Raw genomic sequence first — 24188 nt, 5'->3', positions numbered from 1 at the left:
AAATGCGCATATGTTGGCAGGTGCGGCGTTTTACTTAGTGATATCATAATAAGTAGATACGTGACGTTAGCGGTGAAACACAGAAACTCTGAAACACAGCAGAAGTAAAACAAACAAAACACTTACGTTCGAGACGAACTCTCCCGCTCCTCTCGTCTGCTACAGTGAGTAATTGGAGCCGACGCGGAAGTCGCTTAAATACGGAAATGTGAACGTTCCCGCGCGAATGGTTTAAACCAATCAGGAAGAAGGAAAAGAAAACGCTGTCAATTGCCGTGGGAACAACTCCTTATATGGACTTCCTGTCTTTATCGGTCACACGTTCAGTTGGTATGTGTTGTTTGGACAAAGTTATAATAGTTAATATAGTTATACATATAAACATATATGTATAAATACATACATACATACATGTATATATATATATATATATATATATATATATATATATATATATATATATGTTAGTGTAGTGATGTAGAGTCTGTGTCCAGCTCAGAGACAGCTGTGATTCTTATATTTATTCATATTTATCTCTGTGTCTTTGTATACTTTTACTTTTTATGTCGTAATAACACTAACATTATTAATTTTTATGGCACCAACAACAGAGTCATGGAAGGTGAACAGCAGGAAAAACCACTCACCATTTCATCATGATTCAAGGTCAGTAGTAAGTAAACAAATATTTATATATATATGTACACATAACCAATCAGACGATGAGAGCCCAGCATCACCGCCAAATATGGAGAGCTTTATTTTGAAATATAGCTCTCCATATTTCCTGTTGTCAGAATAAGAAATAATGAGTGTAAACTGTGCACAAACAAACAAACAGACACTATGGGTCTATGTACTGGGTGTTTATTTGACCTCAAACATATAGGTAACAGGTAAACATGTTTAATATATTTCTCCAACAGTTTCATTATTCACATTTTCTGCAGTCACAGAACTCAGGGATTTTATTGTCCAAGAAAATACTGACAACATTTAGTACTTTTCTGATTAAAAACATAAGAATTCCGTTAAATATTAACCATGAATATGATTTTTTTTGGTCTAAAAGTTCAAATTTGCAACAGTTTTTGTTGAGGTGGTTTATAAATAAAGCTAGCTTATCATTATAATTGCTATTATGGTTAATATAATGATCATAAACATAAACATAACATAAATCTGCAGACTCAGAAAAAAAGTAGTTTTATAACTCAACTATAAATCAACCTGTTTATCTTCAACTCAAATTCATGTGTTCATCATGTTTATCAGTCACTCTATGAACACATAGATTAATTCATGTGATCACTGATGAAGTGGTCGATGGGAAAATTGCTTTTTGGGGCCCATGAGTATTTTTTGTTGCAGTACCCAGAGTGGCCACCATGACAAAATTGTCTTCAAGGCAGGCAGAGTGGGTTCAGCTGCGTCTGTAAACTATCGCGATATTCTCGTGCTGCGTTCACTGCCTCATACAGTTAACCAAAACGCGTGCGTGGGAAATCGCGTTAATATTTTCACATTTTCTCTTGTGTTTTTAAACGTATTTTTAAGAATCGAGTATCGATTGTTAATTTCAGACATTTACCGCAACAGGAATAATAATTTTTAAATGACGGACATTAATCAATTGTACTTTTTTATATATATACATATATATATATGTATATATATGAGTATACAGTGTCTAAAATAGAGCCACATATGCACAACAAGTGAAATATTGTTAAATATGTATCTTTAATATTATGTAAATGTGTATGTTTTCCTCTCAATAAGCGTTGGACGGAATATAAACGCTATCTAAATGTATTTTGTTTCTTTTTCCGACACTTTTCGCTGCTCGTGTCGTTTTACTTGATGAACTTAATTAAAAACACGTAAAAGCACAACAGAGGTGTTCATTTCAGTACAGAAGAGCGTGTATGTCCACTTTTTCCAATTGTTTTCTATGCTCGTTGAACGCACCAGTGACGTCACAGGCGTGGACCGCATCATCTCGCGATATCGACGCGCCCCGCTCGCATTGCATTAATTGAACTCTCGCGATGGTCCGGCCTCTTCCTTGGCCGTCACTGACAGAGGTTAGTCGTGCTGGTTTTCACCGGAGTGGCTTTTCTCCTCTAAAACACACTTTAATGCCGTTATATTAGCACATTTACGCGTTATCCCGTCTATTTAAACACCGATGCCTCAGATTGAGTGGTTTGTGGCGGCGGATGGCTTTTTTTCGACCACGAAACGGAGCCGTAGTCGAGTCGAGTCGAGTCGTCCCCGGCGAACGGGTGTTCGCTGTAGCTAGCCGTTAGCGGGCCGTCCATGTGTTCGCACAGGCGGTGGCGGGTTAAAGTGGGATTATTAAACTCTGCGTACGAGTCAACTCGCGTGAAAACACGCTCCACTGCGTGTGTTTGTGTTCATAAAGTCACACGTGAGGTTGTGGAGAAGTTAAAAAACGACCGTCGGCTAAGCTAAACGCTTGTCTTTACCCTGTTGTAGCATAGCTTAGCTAACACCACACAGTTTGGCGTGTTTTGCAGTAGCGTCTTTTTTAACTGTGTTTCGTAACTAAATGTAATGATTTAAGTCTGAATGTGACGAAAATACGCGTGCCTCTTGGTATCAGACTGGGTTAGCCTTTAGCTTAGCACGTCCCATGCTTGTTTTGGAGGTTTCAGGACACAGACTTGGCTCTTTTTTTAAAGTTGTTAGATTATAAGTGTTTTTGTGGAGTTAATAACTGACGATGTTTACGTTTCTCTGCAGAGACGAAGGCCATGTTCAGCACCAACGCGAAAATACTCAAGCCGAATGGCGAAAAGCCAGACGAGTTCGAGTCCGGGATCTCCCAGGTGAGAAGAGCTGCACATCCCAGTGTTTTTAATACAGAGTTCTGCTGAATGAAGTGGTGAAAATGACAAGATATGAACATGTAAAATCACAATGGAAATGTTAGCCGTAATATGGAATTCCTGCAACTTGAAACACTCAAATCATGAACTATAAAATGGCTGTATTTACAATTTAAGGTAATTCTAGGTGTTATTTGCGTCTCACTGCATTGTTGCGTTTACGGACACTTTAATGGACTACTTCAGGATAAATATTAGCCACCTTCTTCATTTGCAGTCAGCGATTTGGATATTTGTTGTGTCTAAAACGTAGTGTTTGTTAAACCTCAGTAAACATGAGGGGACAGAATTGTTCAGCTTCCACTAAATTCTATAATTTGACGAGGAATATGCTCAGAAACTTTAGCCACATGTGTGGCCTACAGCTCAGCTAATGTTGGATGATTGAAAGCCAAGAAGAGACAGAGCATGAAGTCAGTTCTTCATCACATGTCAACATGTCAGTGGCTTCAAATTCATAAAAACGCAGCAGAATCGGTCCATGTCAGACATGATGGTACCATAACGCTAGCGATAGCGACTATAACCAGTTTTAAGTGTTTACGGTCAAGTGTTTCCAGTTGCTGTAAGATTGAATTATTATTTCAGGACACTGCACATTAATGAACACATAAAAGCACACATTAATGCAACAGATTATAGCCCAGGTGCTAATTTCCATCTGTAGTCCATATTAGGCAGGTAGATGTTGGACTAACGTCTCTGGAAAGAGACAGAATGTGTTTACTATGATATTCCAGACTTATTTTATTTATTCTCTACTCGTCTCCTTGTTGCAGGCTCTGCTCGAGCTGGAGATGAACTCCGACCTGAAGGCTCAGCTGAGGGAGCTGAACATCACTGCAGCAAAGGTACGAGCGTCGCATCACTGCTGTCGTCGTCTTTTTTACGAATGCCAGAAATGAAAGATCCCGACGTGGACATCCGTCGAGTGCCTCTCGTCGGCTCTGTCCTCGTGGCGTTATGGGAGCGTAGCTCTCGAGCAGAGACGTACAGTCCCGTTCCACAACGTCGGAGACCAAGCTCCGTCCCCGGCCGTCGGCTGGTGTGGACGAGCGTCCTGCATATTCCTACAACTTCCCAGAGTCTTTACGGACCGTGACTGGGGAGCTAAACCATGCAGTGCACAGATATTAGCCATTTTTAGTCGTCTCACTCTTCTAATAACTTATAAAACACTATATCTGTGTTTGACATGTTATCATGTGTCCTAAAGTTTGAAAAAGTACTAGAATTTTATACAACGGTGCTTCTTTTACAACAAATGTCTCATTTAATGATACATTTGCTAAAGGAATAACTTGTTTTCAGTGTTTTTCAATGATTGAAAGCAGTTTGTGTGATTTTTCAGCTTCTTAAATAAGAATATTTTCTAGTTTCTTTGCTCCATGAAACAAAGAAATATATAAAACTCGAGCATTTTAGTTTTTTGACTAAAACAAGACATTTGAGAACAACCTTGGTGTCTATAAATCAGCATCTGTCGTAGAAAACCTCACTTTGATCGACAGCTAATGTAAAGTCATAGAAACAAACCACTGCTGTGCCGCAAAGTTGACATTTAAAGTACTTAAATGTTGATTTAAAGTTATCTTCTTCCTCCGATTTCAGTCTTTTTGTCTCTCGTTTCCAGGAGATCGAGGTTGGTGGCAGCAGGAAAGCCATCATCATCTTTGTCCCCGTTCCTCAGCTCAAGTCCTTCCAGAAGATTCAGGTGCGTCTGGTGAGGGAGCTGGAGAAGAAGTTCAGCGGAAAGCACGTGGTCTTCATCGCACAGGTGAGGAGGAGGAGGAAGATGATGATGGTGTCCTTCCCTCACAGTGGGGGATTGTTGTCATGTCTCTAATCTATTAATCCCCGACGTGGACATCCGGCGAGTGCCTCTCGTCGGCTCTGTCCTCGTGGCGTTATGGGAGCGTAGCTCTCGAGCAGAGACGTACAGTCCCGTTCCACAACGTCGGAGACCAAGCTCCGTCCCCGGCCGTCGGCTGGTGTGGACGAGCGTCCTGCATATTCCTACAACTTCCCAGAGTCTTAACGGACCGTGACTGGGGAGCTAAACCATGCAGTGCACAGATATTAGCCATTTTTAGTCTTCTCACTCATTCTAATAACTTATAAAATGCCTCTTTATTTGCAATAAAGCTGTTTTATCTCTCCTGCAAGTCCATGTGTAACAGGTACACTGTGTTCAGTTTCAAGTGCGTTGTTGAACCTTCAGTTGTTCAGTTTTGTCCGCTCTGGGCTACTGTCAAAACAAGGCGGTCCAAGATGGCCGCCTTCATCAAGTTGATTCTGCTCAACGCGTCGCACAATCTGTGACCGATGCTTTAATTACGAAACGCGCGTTATTTCACCTTCACTTTGAGTCAAATGCGTTTGTGTTCCTGAGTCGAAGCCGATCAGAATAACACGAGGATGATGTTTGTTTGTTTTCAGAGGAGGATTCTGCCCAAACCCACCAGGAAAAGTCGCACGAAGAACAAGCAGAAGCGTCCGAGGAGGTGAGTTTTTACTGTGTTTTTTTCACTGCGTGTTTTGAACGCTTGATGTTAGTTTAAAGATCCCGACGTGGACATCCGGCGAGTGCCTCTCGTCGGCTCTGTCCTCGTGGCGTTATGGGAGCGTAGCTCTCGAGCTGAGACGTACAGTCCCGTTCCACAACGTCGGAGACCAAGCTCCGTCCCCGGCCGTCGGCTGGTGTGGACGAGCGTCCTGCATATTCCTACAACTTCCCAGAGTCTTAACGGACAGTGACTGGGGAGCTAAACCATGCAGTGCACACACTATATCTGTGTTTGAGATGGAGTTTTATAGTACTCTGCTTACTTTACGACAAAAGAAATAACTTGTTTTTAATCATTAGAATCCGTTTGTGTGATTTTTCAGTTTCTTAAATGTGAACATTTTCTGGTTTCTTTGCACCATGAAACAAAGAAACCATTAAAACTGAGGCTTTTGAGGTTTTTTGCATTAAAACATGAGCATTTTCCTGATCAATTATCGACCTTCGTGTAACCCTGGTGCCTATAAATCACCATCTACCGTAGAAAACTTTTATAGTACGGTGCTTCCTTAACGATACAACATCCGTTTGCTGAAGGAATAACTTGTTTTTAATCAGAATAACCAGTTTGTATGATTTTTCAGCCTCTTAAATGTCAACATTTTCTGTTTTATTTGCACCATAAAACAAAGAAATCACTATAACTGAAGCTTTGGAAGTTTTTTGGACTAAAACTTTTTCCTGATCAATTATCAACCTTCGTGTAACCCTACTGTCTATGAATCACCATCTACTGTAGAAAACGTTACTTTCCTTTATGATACATGTGTTTGCTAAAGGAATAACTTGTTTTAATCATAAAAAGCAGTTTGTGTGATTTTTCAGCCTCTTAAATGTGGATATTTTCTGGTTTCTTTGCTCCATGAAACAAAGAAATGCGTAAAACTGAAGCATTTTAGTTTTTTTGGGGACAAAAACTAAACATTTAGCTCTGGTGTTTATTCTATAAATCAGCATCTGTTGTGGAAAACCTCACCTTGGTTGACATCTAATGTTAATTCATAAAAATAAACGTCTGCTGTGCTGGAAAATTGACCTTTAAAGTAGTTGAGTTTGACCTTGGAAAAGGTGATTTTTGACGTAGAGATTCACTGATTATTCCGGTGATTCGACCTGTGGGCGGAGCCAGTTTGGACTTGATTTTTTTCCATTTGTTGAAAGAATAAAAGAACATAATCTGTATCTCTGCGTCTTTAGCTTAAGTTAAAACCTTTGTCTCTCTGTCCTCCAGTCGTACCCTGACCGCCGTCCACGACGCCATCTTGGAGGACCTGGTGTTTCCCAGCGAGATCGTGGGTAAGAGGATCAGAGTGAAGCTGGACAGCAGCAGACTCATCAAGGTCCACCTGGACAAGGCTCAGCAGAACAACGTGGAACACAAAGTGAGTGAGACCCCGATCCACAAGTCTTGTGTACGAGCGTCGTTTAAAATAAAAACCCCACCGACGTGGACACCCGGCGAGTGCCTCTCATCGGCTCTGTCCTCGTGGCGTTATGGGAGCGTAGCTCTCGAGCTGAGACGTACAGTCCCGTTCCACAACGTCGGAGACCAAGCTCCGTCCCCGGCCGTCGGCTGGTGTGGACGAGCGTCCTGCATATTCCTACAACTTCCCAGAGTCTTTACGGACCGTGACTGGGGAGCTAAACCATGCAGTGCACACACTATATCTGTGTTTTAGACGTTAACGCAGATGTCACTAAATGAGTTAATTCCACATCCTGGTGTTTTCATATTGTGACGTTTAATGACTTAAAAATGTTGATTTTCTTCGGTTCTTTTTCAGCAAAAGAAACTTGAAGCACAAACATCTGAAGTCCCCGAAGTTTAACTTCACATTTGAACCTAATTCTGATGATTATTGACGATCAGTTCTGATTAAAATGTTTGATTTTAAGCTAAAAATTAATCTGTCAGGAGAAACAATTCTCAAACATTGTCTCAAAAACGGGGATATTTGTCACCTATATTTTATATTTAAAGGGTTAGGGTTACAAAATACTGTCTGGGAAGAACTATCACAGTTTTGCTTTTAATGTGTGGACAAAACAAGACATTTTAGCACATTTTCACAGTTCCCTGATGTTTAATTTAACAGATAATCCACAGGTTCCGTCACATCTGCTGAGTAGTGTTCTGTTTGTCTTGCAGGTGGAGACCTTCTCCGGTGTCTACAAGAAGCTCACAGGCAAAGACGTCGTGTTTGAATTCCCAGAATTCCAGCTGTAAACTCTGCAGATGACAAAATAAATTTGTTTACTGTCCACGTTTTTGTGTCTCTGGTCCTCGACGTCACTCTGTCGCCGCGTCTGAAGAATAAAGTCTGTCTCGACGGTGAAGAAGCAGCAGGTTTGAAAAGAGCAATTTAATTTAGGAAATAAACACTTAAGTTTGAATAGAAGTCATTTTGAAAAACATCCTTGTACCAGATTTAGTTTAAATTATCAATCTCAGTTATTTAAAGGGTTTTATGAGGAGTTTTTTCACATTAAATGGTGCTCAACTTGCAGAGCAGGGAATCAAACTAGCAACCCCCCAGTTTCTCTAACCCTGATCCCCAGGCTTCAATGATTATAAAAATAAAAGACACTGTTGGTTTAAATTTTCACTTTTGCTACACCTGTCTATATGTCTGTTGCTCCGCCCACTGCCAATTTAGCCAATAACAGCTCAGGGCACTTTTGTCGTGTGTTCCACGTGTGTGAAGTACAGCTACTACCTTTTTAATCGTGGTCCTGAAAGCAGTTGTTTTAACAGGAAGAAGCTGCACTTTCACAAGCAAACGTGTGGAAGACGTTAGCTTTCTGCTACCGCTAGCCTTGGTCATTTATGTAAAAATGCTTACATTTGTCTCAAATGTCTGAAAACCCGAACAAAAAAAAATAATTCTAACATGAATCTGTTCATGAAACCCTTCCTCAGTCGCTCGGCTGCTCAGGAGGCGTCAGCTCTGCAGCACCCCCTGCTGCCTGGTTGTGTTGACAGCTCTCCTGCTGCAGGACACGGTTGGCGAGTTTCCACTTCCTGTACGTGGGCGGCGAGAGCGCCGGCTCCGTCAGGATCTGATCCATGGCCTTCAGCTCCGCCTCTTTGGCCTAAATTTAAATAAAAAGAACAGGGTTTGACTTGAACTTGAGACGAGATGAAGACTCGTCCAGATGTGATTGCTGACCTTTAACGTGCTGCGGAGGATCCTGAGCAGGTGAAGCTTCTCGTTGACCTCGTCGTTCTTGCATCGTCTGATGAACGAGGCTCTGAAGTCTCTCTGACTGGACCGTCCCACCAGAGACAAGCTGGACGCCTTCAGGTGGACGTAGAGACGCTCCATCTCGTCGAGAGGCGTCTCTGCAAAACAGGAAGTGAGCGGAGAACTTGAAGGGAACCGGTCTAAACTTTGGTATCTATGAAAACATGATGATTAAGCTGATTATGTCTACAAGAACCTGAACTCCTGAAGTGTTTACCGTTTCCTGACTCTTCCTCTTGGGTTGTCTCTCCGATGTGGATCAGAGGAACCGCTTCACGGTCTCTGTCCAGTTGTTGAAGGTCTGGACTATGAAGATCTGGTTGTTGAAGGTGAAGTCTTTCGAGTTCAGGTTGTTGATTGTCTTGTCTTTGCGGGTCTGAACGTTGAGAGTCTGTACGTTGAAGGTCCAGTTGTCGAAGGCCTGGTCTTTCAGGGTCCGGTCTTTCAGAGCCTGGTTGTTTGAGGCCCAGTCTTTGAGGGTCCGATCTGTGTAAGCCCGGTCTTTGAAGGCCCCGTCTTTGAGGGTCCGATCTTTGAAGGCCTGGTCTTTCAGGATCCGATCTTTGAAGGCCTGGTCTTTCAGGGTCTAGTTGTTGAAGGTCTGGCCTTTGAGGGTCCGGTTGTTGAAGGCCTGGTCTTTGAGGCTCTGGTTGTCGAATGCCTGGTCTTTCAGGGTCCGATCTTTGAAGGCCTGGTCTTTGAAGGTCCAGTTGCTGAAGGCCTGGTCTTTCAGGGTCTGGTTGTTGAAGGTCCAGTTGCTGAAGGTCTGGCCTTTGAGGGTCCGATCTTTGAAGGCCGGGTCTTTCAGGGTCTGGTTGTTGAATGCCTGGTCTTTCAGGGTCCGATCTTTGAGGGTCCGGTTGCTGAAGGTCTGGTCTTTGAGGGTCCGGTTGTTGAAGGCCTGGTCTTTGAGGGTCCGTTTGTCGAAGGCCTGGTTTTTCAGGGTCTGGTTGTTGAAGGTCCAGTTGCTGAAGGTCTGGTCTTTGAGGGTCCAGTGTTTGAAGGTTCGATCTGTGAAGGCCTGGTCTTTGAGGGTCCAATCTTTGAAGGCCTGGTCTTTCAGGGTCCGGTTGTTGAAGGCCTGGTCTTTCAGGGTCCGGTTGTTGAAGGCCCGGTCTTTCAGGGTCTGGTTGTTGAAGGTCCAGTTGCTGAAGGCCTGGTCTTTGAAGGCCTGGTCTTTGAGGGTCCGATCTTTGAAGGCCTGGTCGTTGAATATTCGGCCTATGAAGGTCGAGCCAGGACAGATTCTTGTGACCTTCCGAAAAACCCCTCTTCCTGTTTCTGTTCCAGGCTCCTCCCACCGAGGCGGAGTCTCCGCGTATGTGTTCAGACGCCAACGCGGAGGGCGATGACGACGACGGCGTCTCGGTGCAGGACGGAGACTCGCAGTGACGCTTCACACCGACGTCTTCAGAATCTAGCGTTTCCTGTTCGGTCGACTCGCTCTCGTCTCCGTCCTGATCGCTGCCCTCGCTGTAGCGCTCTGAGGATGAGGGGGCGGGGACAAGAGGACGACCACGACAAGTAAATGAGAGGGAAAATTAAAGGAGAAGGAAAGTGTTGAAGGACGTGAAGAAGAAGAAGGAACCAACGTACAGTAGAGCTGAAAGGTAAAAGGAGAAGTGCTAATGTTTATTTTTGCAAACGCGATAAGCGAGAAACCGACCGTCGGCGTCGATCGCGTCACGTGACTCGGCAGCTTTTGACAGTTTACTGATCCACCTGCACACACACACAAACAAACACACACATAACAGAAGGTGAAATATGCGACAATGACTTTCATGTTTAAGACAAACCAAGAACAAGAAGTCGATAAAAAAAAAACGACGTCCGGTTCCTCGTATTATTTCTATAAAAAGTGGTGAGGAAGTGCGATCGTGTGACTTCGACAACTCGGCAACAAGATTAATTTGCTGTTGTTCAATGTTCCCGTAAAAATAAATAACATTTATATTTAATTTAATATCAAGAAATAACATTCTCCAACACCAAACCTCATAGAGAAAATCAGTGATTTTAGCTCACAGGGACACAGGAGCTGCTGGTCTACTGCTGCCTCGTGTGGTCACTTTGTGTCACTGAGTTAAGTCTAAATGAAATATTTTAAAAGCCGAATTCACTAAAATCAGTCATTGTAAGTTAGTGATGGAGGCAGCAGTGGATCAACAACTCCTGTGAACTCCTGTGTGCTGTGATGTTAAAATCACTGGTTTACTCTATGGACTTTGGTGTGGGAGAGTGAGGTTTACAAACTTCAGTTTACACAAGGAAAAGTCTGTGTAACAGTGAAATAAAGACGTGAACGTGTTCTGTAGATATCGTAGACTTAATCTGAAGTAGATTTTATCACTTGAGTCTTTTATTCAGTGACTGAAGTCAGGTTTTTTTCACTCAAAATCTCCCACACCAAAGTCACTCACTCTCCCACACCAAAGTCCAAAGAGAAAATCAGTGATTTTAACATCAACAACAACACAGGAGTTGTTGATCCACTGCTGCCTCCATCACTAAGTTCAAATGTCTTATTTTGTCAATTTGGCTTTTAAAATATTTAATTTAGACTTAACTCAGTGACACAAAGTGACCACACGAGGCAGCAGAGGACCAGCAGCTCCTGTGTCGCTGTGATGTTAAAATCACCGGTTTTCTCTATGGACTGTGGTGTGGGAGAGTGAGTTAAATCCCCACTCACTTGTTCATCTCGGTGACGCTCTCTGCTGCCATGACGATGGTCACCACCTGTGGGTGAGTCGCTGTCATGGCGCTGAAAACACACAACAGCGATTAATAATCCTTCAAAATAAAGTCCTTTTTTATTCATTCTGTACTTGGTTTTTTTTCTTCTTCACACAGAAACCAGAGCAAAGGGTCAAAGGTCAAAGGTCAAAGGTCATACTGTTTCCTCCTGGACTGTTTGTCCTCTTCGATGGTGAAACCACACAGGTTGATGAATCCTTCTGCTTTTTCAGCCTGCACACAAGATGGACGACGTGTTAGCTAACAGCAAACAAACGGTAAACCAACACATGGGCAAACGGTTAGCTAACAGATGGCGACTACTTCGCAAAAGGTTAGCAAAAACATATTGAAAAGACAGCAAATGCTTAGCAAACAGATAGCACACACTTAGCGAAGACTAACAAACAGTTAGCAAAGAAAGAGACGCACTTAGCAAACGCATAGCGAATACTTAGCAAAGACATTGAATAGATGGCAAATGCTTTGTGATGAGTCAGCAAAGACATAGCGAGCAGATAGCACACACTTAGCGAAGACTAACAAACATTTGGCAAAGACATAGACACACTTAGCGAACAGATAGCGAATACTTAGCAAAAAGTTAGCAACTGCTCCGCAAACGGATCACAATAACTTAGCAAACAGATAGCGAATACTTAGCAAAAAGTTAGCAAAGACACATTGAATGGATGGCAAATGCTTTGTGAACAGTTCGCAAACACATAGCGAGCAGATAGCGAATACATGGCAAAAAGTTAGCAATTGCTCCGCAAACAGATCGCTATAATTTAGCAAATACTTTGCAAAAAGTTAGCAAAGACATATTGAATAGATGGCAAATGCTTTGTGAACATTTAGCAAAGACATAGCGAACCGATAGCACACATTTAGCGAATACTTAACAAACAGTTAACAAAGACAGAGACACGGTTAGCTAACAGATGGCGACTACTTCGCAAAAGGTTAGCAAAAACATATTGAAAAGACAGCAAATGCTTAGCAAACAGATAGCACACACTTAGCGAAGACTAACAAACAGTTAGCAAAGAAAGAGACACACTTAGCAAACGCATAGCGAATACTTAGCAAAGACATTGAATAGATGGCAAATGCTTTGTGATGAGTTAGCAAAGACATAGCGAGCAGATAGCACACACTTAGCGAAGACTAACAAACATTTGGCAAAGACATAGACACACTTAGCGAACAGATAGCGAATACTTCGCAAAAAGTTAGCAACTGCTCCGCAAACGGATCACAATAACTTAGCGAATACTTAGCAAAAAGTTAGCAAAGACATATTGAATGGATGGCAAATGCTTTGTGAACAGTTCGCAAACACATAGCGAGCAGATAGCGAATACATGGCAAAAAGTTAGCAATTGCTCCGCAAACAGATCGCTATAATTTAGCAAATACTTTGCAAAAAGTTAGCAAAGACATATTGAATAGATGGCAAATGCTTTGTGAACATTTAGCAAAGACATAGCGAACCGATAGCACACACTTAGCGAATACTTAACAAACAGTTAGCAAAGACAGAGACACAGTTAGCTAACAGATAGCATAGTTGTAAGATCCAGCCTCTGTGTCTGATGCTAGTTGTTAGCAGCAGGGGGCGCTCACAGCACATGAAGCGTTGATAAAGGGTCAGTGCATGTGGTTTTTTTTACCACCACACTTTTTTTAAATGAACGTGAACTGTGACTTTAAGATAATTTAGTTTTTAAAAATGTAGGATTTGAAATTGACGAACATTTTTGACCTTTTCACCGATAAAATTCAAATCTGTGAGTGTGCGCGCGTGTGTGTGTGTGTGTGTGTGTGTGTGTGTGTGTGTGTGTGTGTGTGTGTGTGTGTGTGTGTGTGTGTGTGTGTGTGTGTGTGTGTGTGTGTGTGTGTGTGTGTGTGTGTGTGTGTGTTCTTGTACTTGCGGCATACTGAGGACCAATGAGGGTTTTTAAACATCAAAGTGAGGTCATTTTTACGAAGTGAGGACATTTTGGCCGGTCCTCACTTTGTTTTCATTGAAATCACTTCCTTAGGTTGCTATAACATGCTATACTCAATTTGTAAACATTTTGGACCATACATTTTGGGTCAAATGTTTTTAAAAATGTTGGTCGACAGAGTATAGAATTATTTATCCAAAAAATTCCAGCCCTTTCTGCTCTGGGGCTCCACCTGCAGACATTTTATGGTACTCGAACCAGTAGTTCTTTGTAGATGTCGTTCATGAAGTAGATATTTGTAATTGTGTTGATTTATAAAGTGGAAATGCTGGTCCTCAGTATGCAGCAAGTACAAGAATGTGTGTGTGTGTGTCTCACCGTCTTGTCCGTGTACCAGTACAGAAAACTCTTCTTCAACACAAACCAGTATTTTTTCCATTTGCTTCCCAGTAAACGTCGTCCTTCCTTCCTGCGCTGAAGCCAACCCTGAACGTCCACCTGACCCAGGTCTCTGAGCGACACACGACGCCGACTCATCACTCTGAACACGACACGGGTGAACACGACTCAGCACATTTCACCTCCTCACTCTAAAAACACCAAAGGTTTTAGTTTTCTGAGGATTCTTCACCTGTAGACTGTTGGTCTGCTCGTCTCTCGCTGCTGCAGGAAGACGAGGAAACGTTTGTCTGAACAAAAACCCAAACACTGACCACAGACTCAGCATCATCACACGTTCACGTACAAACCTCCTTCCTGTTTCTCAGAGTCTCAAAGTTCCTCTAACGTTTCGCAGAAAATAAAAACATTTAAATCCACTGGAACACATTTGTTATTTTTATCTTGTGCTAATATCGCAATTAAAAAAATTCTCGACACTGAGTCGGAAAAGCTGTGAAATGTTTGTATACGTTTGCAAACATCTGAATCTGATGCGGCGTAGTTCCAACATCGCCCACTAGATGGCACTGCTGTATCTCAGCTCAGCTTCTGTTGAATGTTTGAATTCTTACATTTACGGCGTTTAAAAACTCAAACATTTAACAACAAAATTAATTCACAAAGATCTTTATTTACTTTATTTTTATTTAATTTGTGACAAACGACAAAAACATTTGTTAAAATCTGGACAAAATTCAGATTTTAACAACAAAAAAAAGAATAAAAAAAAACAAAGTGAAATGTGAAGTTTGTCCCTGAACCTTTAAACAACGTAAAAGACAGGTTTATGTAACGTTAGCTCAACAGCGGCCACTCTGGCCACACGTGGTAACTACAGAGTGTTGAGAATATTTTCACGACTTTAAACGTTTATAATCTCAAATTAAATGAAAGAAAAAACACTTTTAGGATCACGAGTTACTCATTAAGACAATTTAAACACGTTTTATTGGTAACTTTATTGCAACGTTTTTATTCAAACCTTTGATTTTTTTCCAACACTGATTAATAAACCTTTTGTAAAGTATTTATTTATTTACAAAATATTACTCTTTAAAAAGTTACATAGTCTCTCTTTAAATAGAAATGTTAAGCACGAAAACCTGGAAAACTAAAGAGTCTTTTAAAAAACATCTAAATTCGCGAGGTTTCCTCTGCGATATTTTACACTTTGACTTGCGATAATCGTCCGTACGAGTTTCACACAGTAGCCGGCGCGTAATTAATTTTTTTGTGAGTACGAAGAAACGGAACGAGAAATACTTTACAAACAAAACAAGACGTAAACTTCAGGGGATCCGTGACGCTTCCCTGAGGAACGCCAACAAAGAACACGGGAATTCTTCAACGTTTTCGCAACGTACGGACATTTTTAGATCAGCTGGTTTCAGCAGCGTTTCCGTCAGACGCGTAAACGAAGCATCTGCGGGAAAATGCGAAAACTCGAACGAAACTTTTCTCTGTGGCGTCATTTGGACGTTTTTTGTGTTTTTACAATATTTATCGGAAACAAAGAAACACAATAACGTTTTAATATAAAATAACATTTTTATATTTTAATTAAAAAAATATACATAAACGCTACGTTGCTCAACGTCTAACTAACGTTCTTTGATATGTCCAGTTTCACAATAAAAGCACTTTGTTAAGGCATTTCTGAAATAATCGTAGAATTAGTTTACCGTAAAAAGCCGTTTTTCGCAGATTTCTGCATTTAAATACATATTTACGATTTGTTTTTAGGTTTTTTTATGGATAGAAGTCGTGAATTCGAGGCACAAACGTCTCCTGAGATGAAGTAAAAAAAAAAAAAAAGATGCTTTAACGATCGCTAAAGATAAAGAACGGCGTTTTTGGTGTTTTTTTGTGCAATAACGAAGCAACAAACCGATCGTTTGCTTTAGTCTGAGCTTCCGAAACGTCGCAATTGCAGTCGTTGTGAGACGTTGACGTTTGGACTCTCATGCTCTTTGGTTCCCGACGAACAAATCTTCACGAAATCCTTTCGCCGCGATTTACGCGAACACGCCGACGACCGCCTTAGGCCACGCCCACAGTGACCTGGACTCGTATTTTCTCCTTGTTTTGCGTCAGTGGCTGAGGAGGCGGAGTCGAGCCAACCAGCCGGCGAGCAGCGACGTGGACGGTTTGACCTGAGGAGACGACGACGATGACGACGACGAGGTGGCGGCGGCGGCGGCGGCGGTGGAGGCCGACTTCTTGGACGGCGCCGCCTCCTGGTAGGGGATGGTGGCGCTGTTGTGCAGGTCGGTGTTGATGAAGCACTGGCTGCCTCGGATGTGGTCGACGCCGCGGACGGACGGGTGGCGGCGGTACGGCAGCGGGAAACGAGGCTCCTCCTCCTCCTCCTCCTCCACAATGGCGCTGATGCCCTCGTTGCTCAGGTATCGGTGGAGATTCTCTGGACCTGTTCAGACCACGTCAGGACGGAGACCACGTGAGTTCACTTTGATCTGATCATCTGACACAGGACTCGTTAACGAGGTTAACACCGTTAACCAGAACCACATTCAAATCAGTCCCAGTTCTGCCTCATTAGGACCAGGTTTTGGTCTCGGTGTTTATGACGGAAAAATGTCATCCAAAAATAATAAATACTTGTTAAATGAGCATAATTAACATGTTATACTTAAAATAATATTAATAACAATACTTCAAAAATAATTTCAGATGTAAAGTTTTCTACCCTCTGAAGAATAAATAGGTTTATTATTATTATTATTAGGATTTTAACACATTAAACGCCAGGTTGATGACCTGTTACGTAATAAAAGTAATTTGTTACAGTTTAAGCTTTAAAATGTTGAGGTTTTCTGCCTTTTTTAAAAATAACTATAAATGTATAATTAGATTTCCTTCACTGTTAAAAAGTTTTATTTATTTATTTTTCTTTATTAATTAATTACTTTCTAATTAATTAAATAATATTGATTTCTAATTACTTAATAAATTAATTAATTTTATTTTAATTATTATTATTATTGTTTATATATATAAAAAAAGTTTAGTTTTTTTGTGTTTTTTAATTAATTCATTCATTTTTTTATTATCATATTATTTATATATAAAAAAACATTTCATTGTTTTTTGAATTAAGTGATTTATTTATTTATTTTAATTATCATTATTATTATTGTTTATATATATATAAAACATTTTATTGTTTTTTTTATTTATTAATTAATTAATTAATTAATTAAGTGATTGTATTATTATTATCATCATTATTATTATTGTTTATATATATATATATATATATATATATAAAGGTTTATTTATTTATTTATTAATTCATTAATTTTATTTTAATTATTATTATTGTTGTTTATATATAAAAATATAATTTTTTATCGTAAATGTTCTAAGAAGCTGAAAAATCACACAAACTAGTTTGAATTATTTAAACGCGCTGTTTTTCCTCAGGTGTTCATGATGCCTGATGTCGCTCAGATTACGCTCAGATTAGGCTCATGTGACCACTGTCACAGGTGTGACTCACCTTTGCGTCCCTGAGCGCCGCCTCTGGACAGAGACTCCACCGGCATGGACACAGGTCGAGGTTTAGCTGAGGAAGAAAAAACAAAAAAAGTACTGAAACCTGATTCACTGACGGGGATTAAACACGTTAATTATTTAAACATTAAAAAATGCTATTGTTTGTTTTTGTGTCGCATCAGATTTCAAATCGTCTAAACTCTGATGTCATTAAGGACAAAAACACTTTAAAACATCACAGATTTATTTATTAATTTATTTTTAAACGACTTCAGCCGTGCTCAAAACTACCAGACAGTCATTCGTGTTCAGATTTATAATGATGTCACTGTTGTTATTTAATCAAGCTGGGATTTAAAGGGTTAAAACCCATTATTATTATTATTATTATTATTATTATTATTTTGTTAAAAATCTGACTGAAGTTGACAGAAATATTCATCAGTATTATTTCAGTACATATTTGTAACAATGTAACAAAGCCAATATGTTTGAATGTTTTAATAATTAACGTGTTTATTCCCCTTAAAATGCTTAGAAAATAGTACAGATGAATATTTTTCAACCAGTCAGATTTTGAACAATAATAAAAATAATAATAACAATAATAGTATAATAATTAATAATAATAATTCAAAGATCTGACAGTTTCTTCTACTTCTTCTTCTACGTCTCGGCGCTCGAGTTCACTCACATCGTGCGGACGAGCGTTGTCGGAATCGGACCGGGATTGGCTGGCTGGGTTCGGGGGGCGGGGCTACCGACATCCGGACGGCGTCTGCGTCGTCAACGCCGCGGCGCCGCGTGTCCGAGTCCAGGTGCGAGTTTGGAGATCTGGGCCTGAGTTTGACGCTTTGAGACGACTTTGTGTTTCCGTCTCTGACAGGAAAAAAGTTTAAAGTTTAAAGCAATTTTTCCATTTTCTTCACTTAAATTTAATCCAAAGTTTCCTTCAAAGGTGACATGAACCTGACTTTAACCCTAAACCTAACTCACAGTGGTGCGTACGGTGCAGCGGGCGGAGGAGGGATGTACAAATCCAAGATGGTCGCTCTCTTCCCAGGAACGTCGCAGGTTTCAAACCTCTGAGATCTGTAGAGAGCAGACGCTCTCTGAGACGTCTGAGAGAAGAAGAAGAAGAAGAAAGAGAAGAAGAAGAAGAAGAAGAGGAGGAAGAAGAAGGTTAAAAAATAAAGAGGTCACTTCCCGTCCTCGTCTCTAAATCTCCTGTTTCTACAAAGACAGGAAATTCTCTCGTGACTAATCTGCTTTGTTTGTCTGACAGATAAAAATAAGTGAAAGTTCAGCTCATTTAGATCAGAATGACTCAGAGTGAGTGACTTTGGTGTGGGAGAGTGAGTGACTTTGGTGTGAGAGAGTGAGTGGACTTTGGTGTGAGAGAGTGAGTGACTTTGGTGTGGGAGAGTGAGTGACTTTGGTGTGGGAGAGTGAGTGACTTTGGTGCGGGAGAGTGAGTGACTTTGGTGCGAGAGAGTGAGTGACTTTGGTGCGAGAGAGTGAGTGATTTTGGTGCGGGAGAGTGAGTGACTTTGGTGTGGGAGAGTGAGTGACTGTGTGGGAGAGTGAGTGACTTTGGTGTGGGAGAGTGAGTGACTGTGTGGGAGAGTGAGTGACTTTGGTGTGGGAGAGTGAGTGACTTTGGTGTGGGAGAGTGAGTGCTTTACAACCTTCACTTTCCTGTTGAAAAAAACTAGTAGTAGTTTTAGTAGTACTTAAGTAGTACTTTTAGTAGTAGTTTAGTAAGTACTTAAGGAGTACTTTTAGTAGTAGTTTAGTAGTACTAAAGGAGTAATTTTAAAAGTAGTTTAGTAAGTACTTAAGGAGTACTTTTAGAAGTAGTTTAGTAGTACTTTTAGTCGTACTTAAGGAGTAATTTTAGAAGTAGTTTAGTAGTACTTAAGGAGTAATTTTAGTAGTAGTTGAGGAGTAATTTTAGTAGTAGTTTAGTAGTATTTAAGGAGTAATTTTAGTTGTAGTTTAGTAGTTTAGTATTACTTTTAGTAGTAATTAAGGAGTACTTTTAGTCGTAGTTCAGTAGTAGTTTTAGTAGTACTTTAGCAGTACTTTTAGTAGTACTTTTAGTCGTACTTAAGGAGTAATATTAGTAGTAGTTTAGTAGAACTTTTAGTCGTAGTTCAGGAGCTTTGAAAGTCTTTATTCAGATTGAACTCAGTGACACAAAGTGACCACACGAGGCAGCAGAGGACCAGCAGCTCCTGTGTCCCTGTGAGCTAAAATCACTGATTTTCTCTATGGACTTTGGTGTTGCGAGAGTGAGTGTTTGACAGTGACATAAAGACGTGAAACACGTGAGAAACTCAGTGATTTGAGTTCTCTGTGGATCTGTGATGCGTTCACTGTCTGTGGGACGTTTGTGACTCAGTCACCTGGACGAGCGGCGGCCTCCAGCGCAGGTTCTTCAGCGGCGCCGGAGCGAAGCCGCCGGAGACGCCGCGCGGCCTCTTCTTCACCACCAGGGCGACACTTCCTGTCTCCGCCCTCAGCTTCTCCACCAGGTGCTTCAGCTGCCAGCCGACCTGAGCCAATCACAGAGCAGAGCGGTGACGTGAGTGTGACCACTTCCTGTTAGCGCTCGTTGTTGTGCAATGATAAATAAATCAGAATAACGACATTATGGCAACGGTTTTCTTCAGGAAGCTGAAATCTGTGAGTCTTATTTTGAAAAGCCAGGTTGAAAGGAAGTGGTGTTATTTAAGTGAATCTACGAATTAAACCAAACACAACATACAAAAAAACATGTATTTATTAACTAATAAAATCAACGCTAACATAGAATGTGGATTTTATTTTCTCATTTACAACATAATATAACATTATTTTATTTTTAAAATCCCTGAACCTGCTGTAAATATACAGGAAGTCACACAGGACACAGGAAGTGGTCACACAGGACACAGGAAGTGCAACGGCGTGGACTCACCACCGTCTGACGGTTGACCTGAACGACCTCGTCTCCAGCGTGGATCCTCTGGGTTTTATCTGCAGGAGACTGAAGATCACAGAGATTTAACCAACTCACGTTCTCTGACGAACGAAACTCACGTTCTCTGACGAACTCACATTCTCTGACGAACTCACGTTCTGACAAACAACCTCACGTTCTCTGACGAACGAACTCAAATTTTTTGACAAACTCACATTCTCTGACAAACAACTCACGTTCTTAGACGAACTCACGTTCTCTGACAAACAAACTCATGTTCTCTGACAAACTCACGTTCTCTGACAAACAAACTCATGTTCTCTGACAAACAAACTCACGTTCTCTGACAAACAAACTCACGTTCTCTGACAAACAAACTCACATTCTCTAACGTACAAACTCACTTTCTCTGACAAACAAACTCACGTTCTCCGACAAACAAACTCACGCTCTCCGACAAACTCACGTTCTCTGACGAACAAACTCACGTTCTCTGACCAACAAACTCACGTTCTGACAAACAAACTCACGTTCTGACAAACAAGCTCACGTTCTCTGACCAACAAACTCACGTTCTAACAGACTCACGTTCTAACAAACTCACGTTCTAACAAACTCACGTTCTGACAAACAAACGCACGTTCTCTGACCAACAAACTCACGTTCTAACAAACTCACGTTCTAACAAACTCACGTTCTAACAAACTCACGCTCTGACAAATTCACGCTCTGACGAACGAACTCAGGTTCTTTGACGAACAAACTCACTACTCTGACGAACTCACGTTCTGTCAAACCAACTCGCATTCTCTGACGAACGAACTCACGTTCTCTGACAAACTCACGTTCTCTGACAAACTCACGTTCTCTGACAAACAAACTCACGTTCTGACAAACAAACTCATGTTCTCTGAGAAACTCACGTTCTGACAAACAAACATGTTCTGACAAACAAACTCACGTTCTGACAAACAAACTCATGTTCTCTGACGAACGAACTCACGTTCTCTGACAAACTCACGTTCGCTGACAAACTCACGCTCTGACAAACAAACTCACGTTCTGACAAACAAACTCACGTTCTCTGACCAACAAAATCACGTTCTGACAAACAAACTCACGTTCTCTGACCAACAAACTCACGTTCTGACAAACAAACGCACGTTCTCTGACAAACGAACTCACGCTCTGACAAATTCACGCTCTCTGACGAACGAACTCACGTTCTCTGACAAACTCACGTTCTCTGACAAACAAACTCACGTTCTGACAAACAAACTCATGTTCTCTGAGAAACGAACTCACGTTCGCTGACAAACTCACGTTCTGACAAACAAACTCACGTTCTGACAAACAAACTCATGTTCTCTGACGAACGAACTCACGTTCTCTGACAAACTCACGTTCGCTGACAAACTCACGTTCTGACAAACAAACTCACGCTCTGACAAACAAACTCACGTTCTGACAAACAAACTCACGTTCTCTGACCAACAAAATCACGTTCTGACAAACAAACTCACGTTCTCTGACCAACAAACTCACGTTCTGACAAACAAACGCACGTTCTCTGACAAACAAACTCACGCTCTGACAAATTCACGCTCTCTGACGAACGAACTCACGTTCTCTGACAAACTCACGTTCTCTGACAAACAAACTCACGTTCTGACAAACAAACTCATGTTCTCTGAGAAACGAACTCACGTTCGCTGACAAACTCACGTTCTGACAAACAAACTCACGTTCTGACAAACAAACTCACGTTCTCTGACGAACAAACTCACGTTCTGACAAACAAAATCACGTTCTGACAAACAAACTCACGTTCTCTGACCAACAAACTCACGTTCTAACAAACTCTAGTTCTGACAAACAAACGCACGTTCTCTGACGAACGAACTCACTTCTCTGACGAACTCACATTCTGTCAAACCAACTCGCATTCTCTGACGAACGAACTCACGTTCTCTGACAAACTCACGTTCTCTGACAAACTCACGTTCTCTGACAAACTCACGTTCTCTGACAAACAAACTCACGTTCTGACAAACAAACTCACGTTCTGACAAACAAACTCATGTTCTCTGAGAAACGAACTCGCGTTCGCTGACAAACTCACGTTCTGACGAACAAACTCACGTTCTGACAAACAAACTCACGTTCTGACAAACAAACTCACGTTCTGACAAACAAACTCATGTTCTCTGACGAACGAACTCACGTTCTCTGACAAACTCACGTTCGCTGACAAACTCACGTTCTGACAAACAAACTCACGTTCTCTGTGGTTCCCGTGACCACGTGAAGTCCGTCGTACGTGGATTTGATGTAAATTCCCTGTGAGAGGAAACATTTTAAACGCGTTTGTATTTGTTAAAAGTGTTTTATTATAATAATAATAATAATAACTGACCAGTCCTTCTCCAGGTCTGATGTTAGTGATGTGAACTTCCTCCAGACAGGTCATGTGACTCTTTGAGGGGTCAGAGGTCGCCTGAGCCGTCTTCTCACAGACGGCGTTCAGAGCTTGAGACTGAAAATAAAGTTTAGTCAAAAATAATTCACTTTCGACTTCCGGTCGGAACACCGTTGAGATGGCCGCATAGCGAGAGAGCTCCCGACTGAGCCAGAGCAATTAGAGAAATTTCCCCATAAAAACCAAATAAATCACTCGACGAAAACCAGTAAGATAAGGGGATAAAATCCATAACTCTGCTCTGAGCAATAAACGTCGTCCGAAGACAGGTGGGTGAGAAGGACGGGGCGCAGCAATATTAGCAGCTAACAGGCACACGCTAGCAAACAACGCTGCGCAGTGCGGAGAGATGGCCGACTTGGAGCTGATTCTGCGAGAGCTAAGAGGATTTCGCCAAGAAAATAAGGAACAATTAGAGACAATAAAAGAAGAAATTGTGAAGGTGAATACCAGATTGGACGAGGCGGAAGGGCGAATTGAGAAGGCAGAAGAGAGGATACAAAACACAGAGGAAGTCGTCACGGCTATGCTAAAGCTGCACACCAATTTGGAGGACAAGCTGCTGGATCTGGAAAGCCGCTCCAGGCGCGAGAACGTAAGGATTTACGGAGTACCGGAGGGGTCCGAGAAAGAATCAGCAACGATGGTCTCATTTGTGGAAAATTTACTCCGTGAAGGTCTCGAGCTAACGGAGGAAATACCTGGCCTGCAGATTGAAAGAGCTCATCGGTCGATGGGTCCGCTGCCTCCGGCGGATGCGCCGCCGCGCTCCATCGTAATTAAGTTTTTGAGTTTTAAAACAAAAGAGTCCTTACTCCGCAAAGCATGGCAGAAGAAGGGGTTCACTTGGCAAGAAAACCACATAAACCTGGATCACGATTATCCACCTCTTATTCTTAAAAAAAGAAGAGAATTTACTGAGATCCGCAAAGTGTTGAAGGAAAATAAAGTCCAGTTCCAGACCCTCTTCCCCGCCAGGCTGCGCGTGAGACACGACGACGGAACCAGAACCTACGATACTATTGCGGAGGCATCAGAGGATCTGATAAGAAGAGGCTACACCGTGACAACCATCAGACCTCCGGAGACGCTCATGGAGCAGGTGCAGCAGATGTCCTGGAGGAGAGTGGACAGACGAACGAGGAGAGGCACGACCGGGCAGGATTCTAACTACAAGGAGAAGCTCCGAGCCTTCAGGAGACCATCACCGACCCCCTCCGCGAACTAAACGACTTAACCCGCAATTCGTGGATGACGGAGTTAACTGTGAAGTATTTTAAACTGTAATATGGCTGAAAATAGGAGTGGAGATACATTATGGAGTAGACTGGTTCATTCGGGGCCCTTGGATTTATTTTGTTTGTTTG

General features: G+C 41.6%; 2 protein-coding genes across 2 annotated transcripts in view; one reads left to right on the top strand and one right to left on the bottom strand.

The window, feature by feature from the left end:
• Window positions 1-2044: 2044 nt before the first annotated feature.
• Window positions 2045-7743, top strand: rps7 (ribosomal protein S7). The gene is made up of 7 exons (XM_083898894.1): window positions 2045-2087; window positions 2770-2855; window positions 3695-3766; window positions 4549-4692; window positions 5355-5419; window positions 6713-6863; window positions 7631-7743. Exons 2-7 carry the CDS (start codon window positions 2781-2783, stop codon window positions 7706-7708), a joined length of 585 nt encoding a protein of 194 aa, XP_083755020.1. The 5' UTR covers window positions 2045-2087; window positions 2770-2780; the 3' UTR covers window positions 7709-7743.
• A 654-nt stretch (window positions 7744-8397) lies between these two features.
• LOC310934879 (CNK3/IPCEF1 fusion protein-like) overlaps window positions 8398-24188 on the bottom strand; it is a gene marked incomplete at its 3' end in the record, with an annotated part of 34849 nt that continues 19058 nt past the window's right edge. The window contains exons 6-23 of the mRNA XM_083898679.1: window positions 22759-22878; window positions 22623-22682; window positions 20340-20408; window positions 19786-19935; window positions 18374-18498; window positions 18072-18256; window positions 17382-17447; window positions 15983-16289; window positions 15167-15172; window positions 13799-13961; window positions 11626-11699; window positions 11422-11493; window positions 10393-10448; window positions 9994-10209; window positions 9333-9947; window positions 8996-9287; window positions 8652-8880; window positions 8398-8574 (exon numbers count right to left, since the gene is read on the bottom strand). Of these exons, the coding sequence (XP_083754805.1) occupies window positions 8398-8574; window positions 8652-8880; window positions 8996-9287; window positions 9333-9947; window positions 9994-10209; window positions 10393-10448; window positions 11422-11493; window positions 11626-11699; window positions 13799-13961; window positions 15167-15172; window positions 15983-16289; window positions 17382-17447; window positions 18072-18256; window positions 18374-18498; window positions 19786-19935; window positions 20340-20408; window positions 22623-22682; window positions 22759-22878 (2982 nt within the window). The remainder of the gene's footprint in view (window positions 8575-8651; window positions 8881-8995; window positions 9288-9332; window positions 9948-9993; window positions 10210-10392; window positions 10449-11421; window positions 11494-11625; window positions 11700-13798; window positions 13962-15166; window positions 15173-15982; window positions 16290-17381; window positions 17448-18071; window positions 18257-18373; window positions 18499-19785; window positions 19936-20339; window positions 20409-22622; window positions 22683-22758; window positions 22879-24188) is intronic.

The sequence above is a fragment of the Microchirus variegatus genome (genome assembly GCF_963457635.1).
Source record: "Microchirus variegatus genome assembly, chromosome: 12".
NCBI lineage: Eukaryota > Metazoa > Chordata > Actinopteri > Pleuronectiformes > Soleidae > Microchirus > Microchirus variegatus.
Note: the sequence above shows the minus strand (reverse complement) of the source record. Positions and strands in the feature narration are given on the sequence as shown.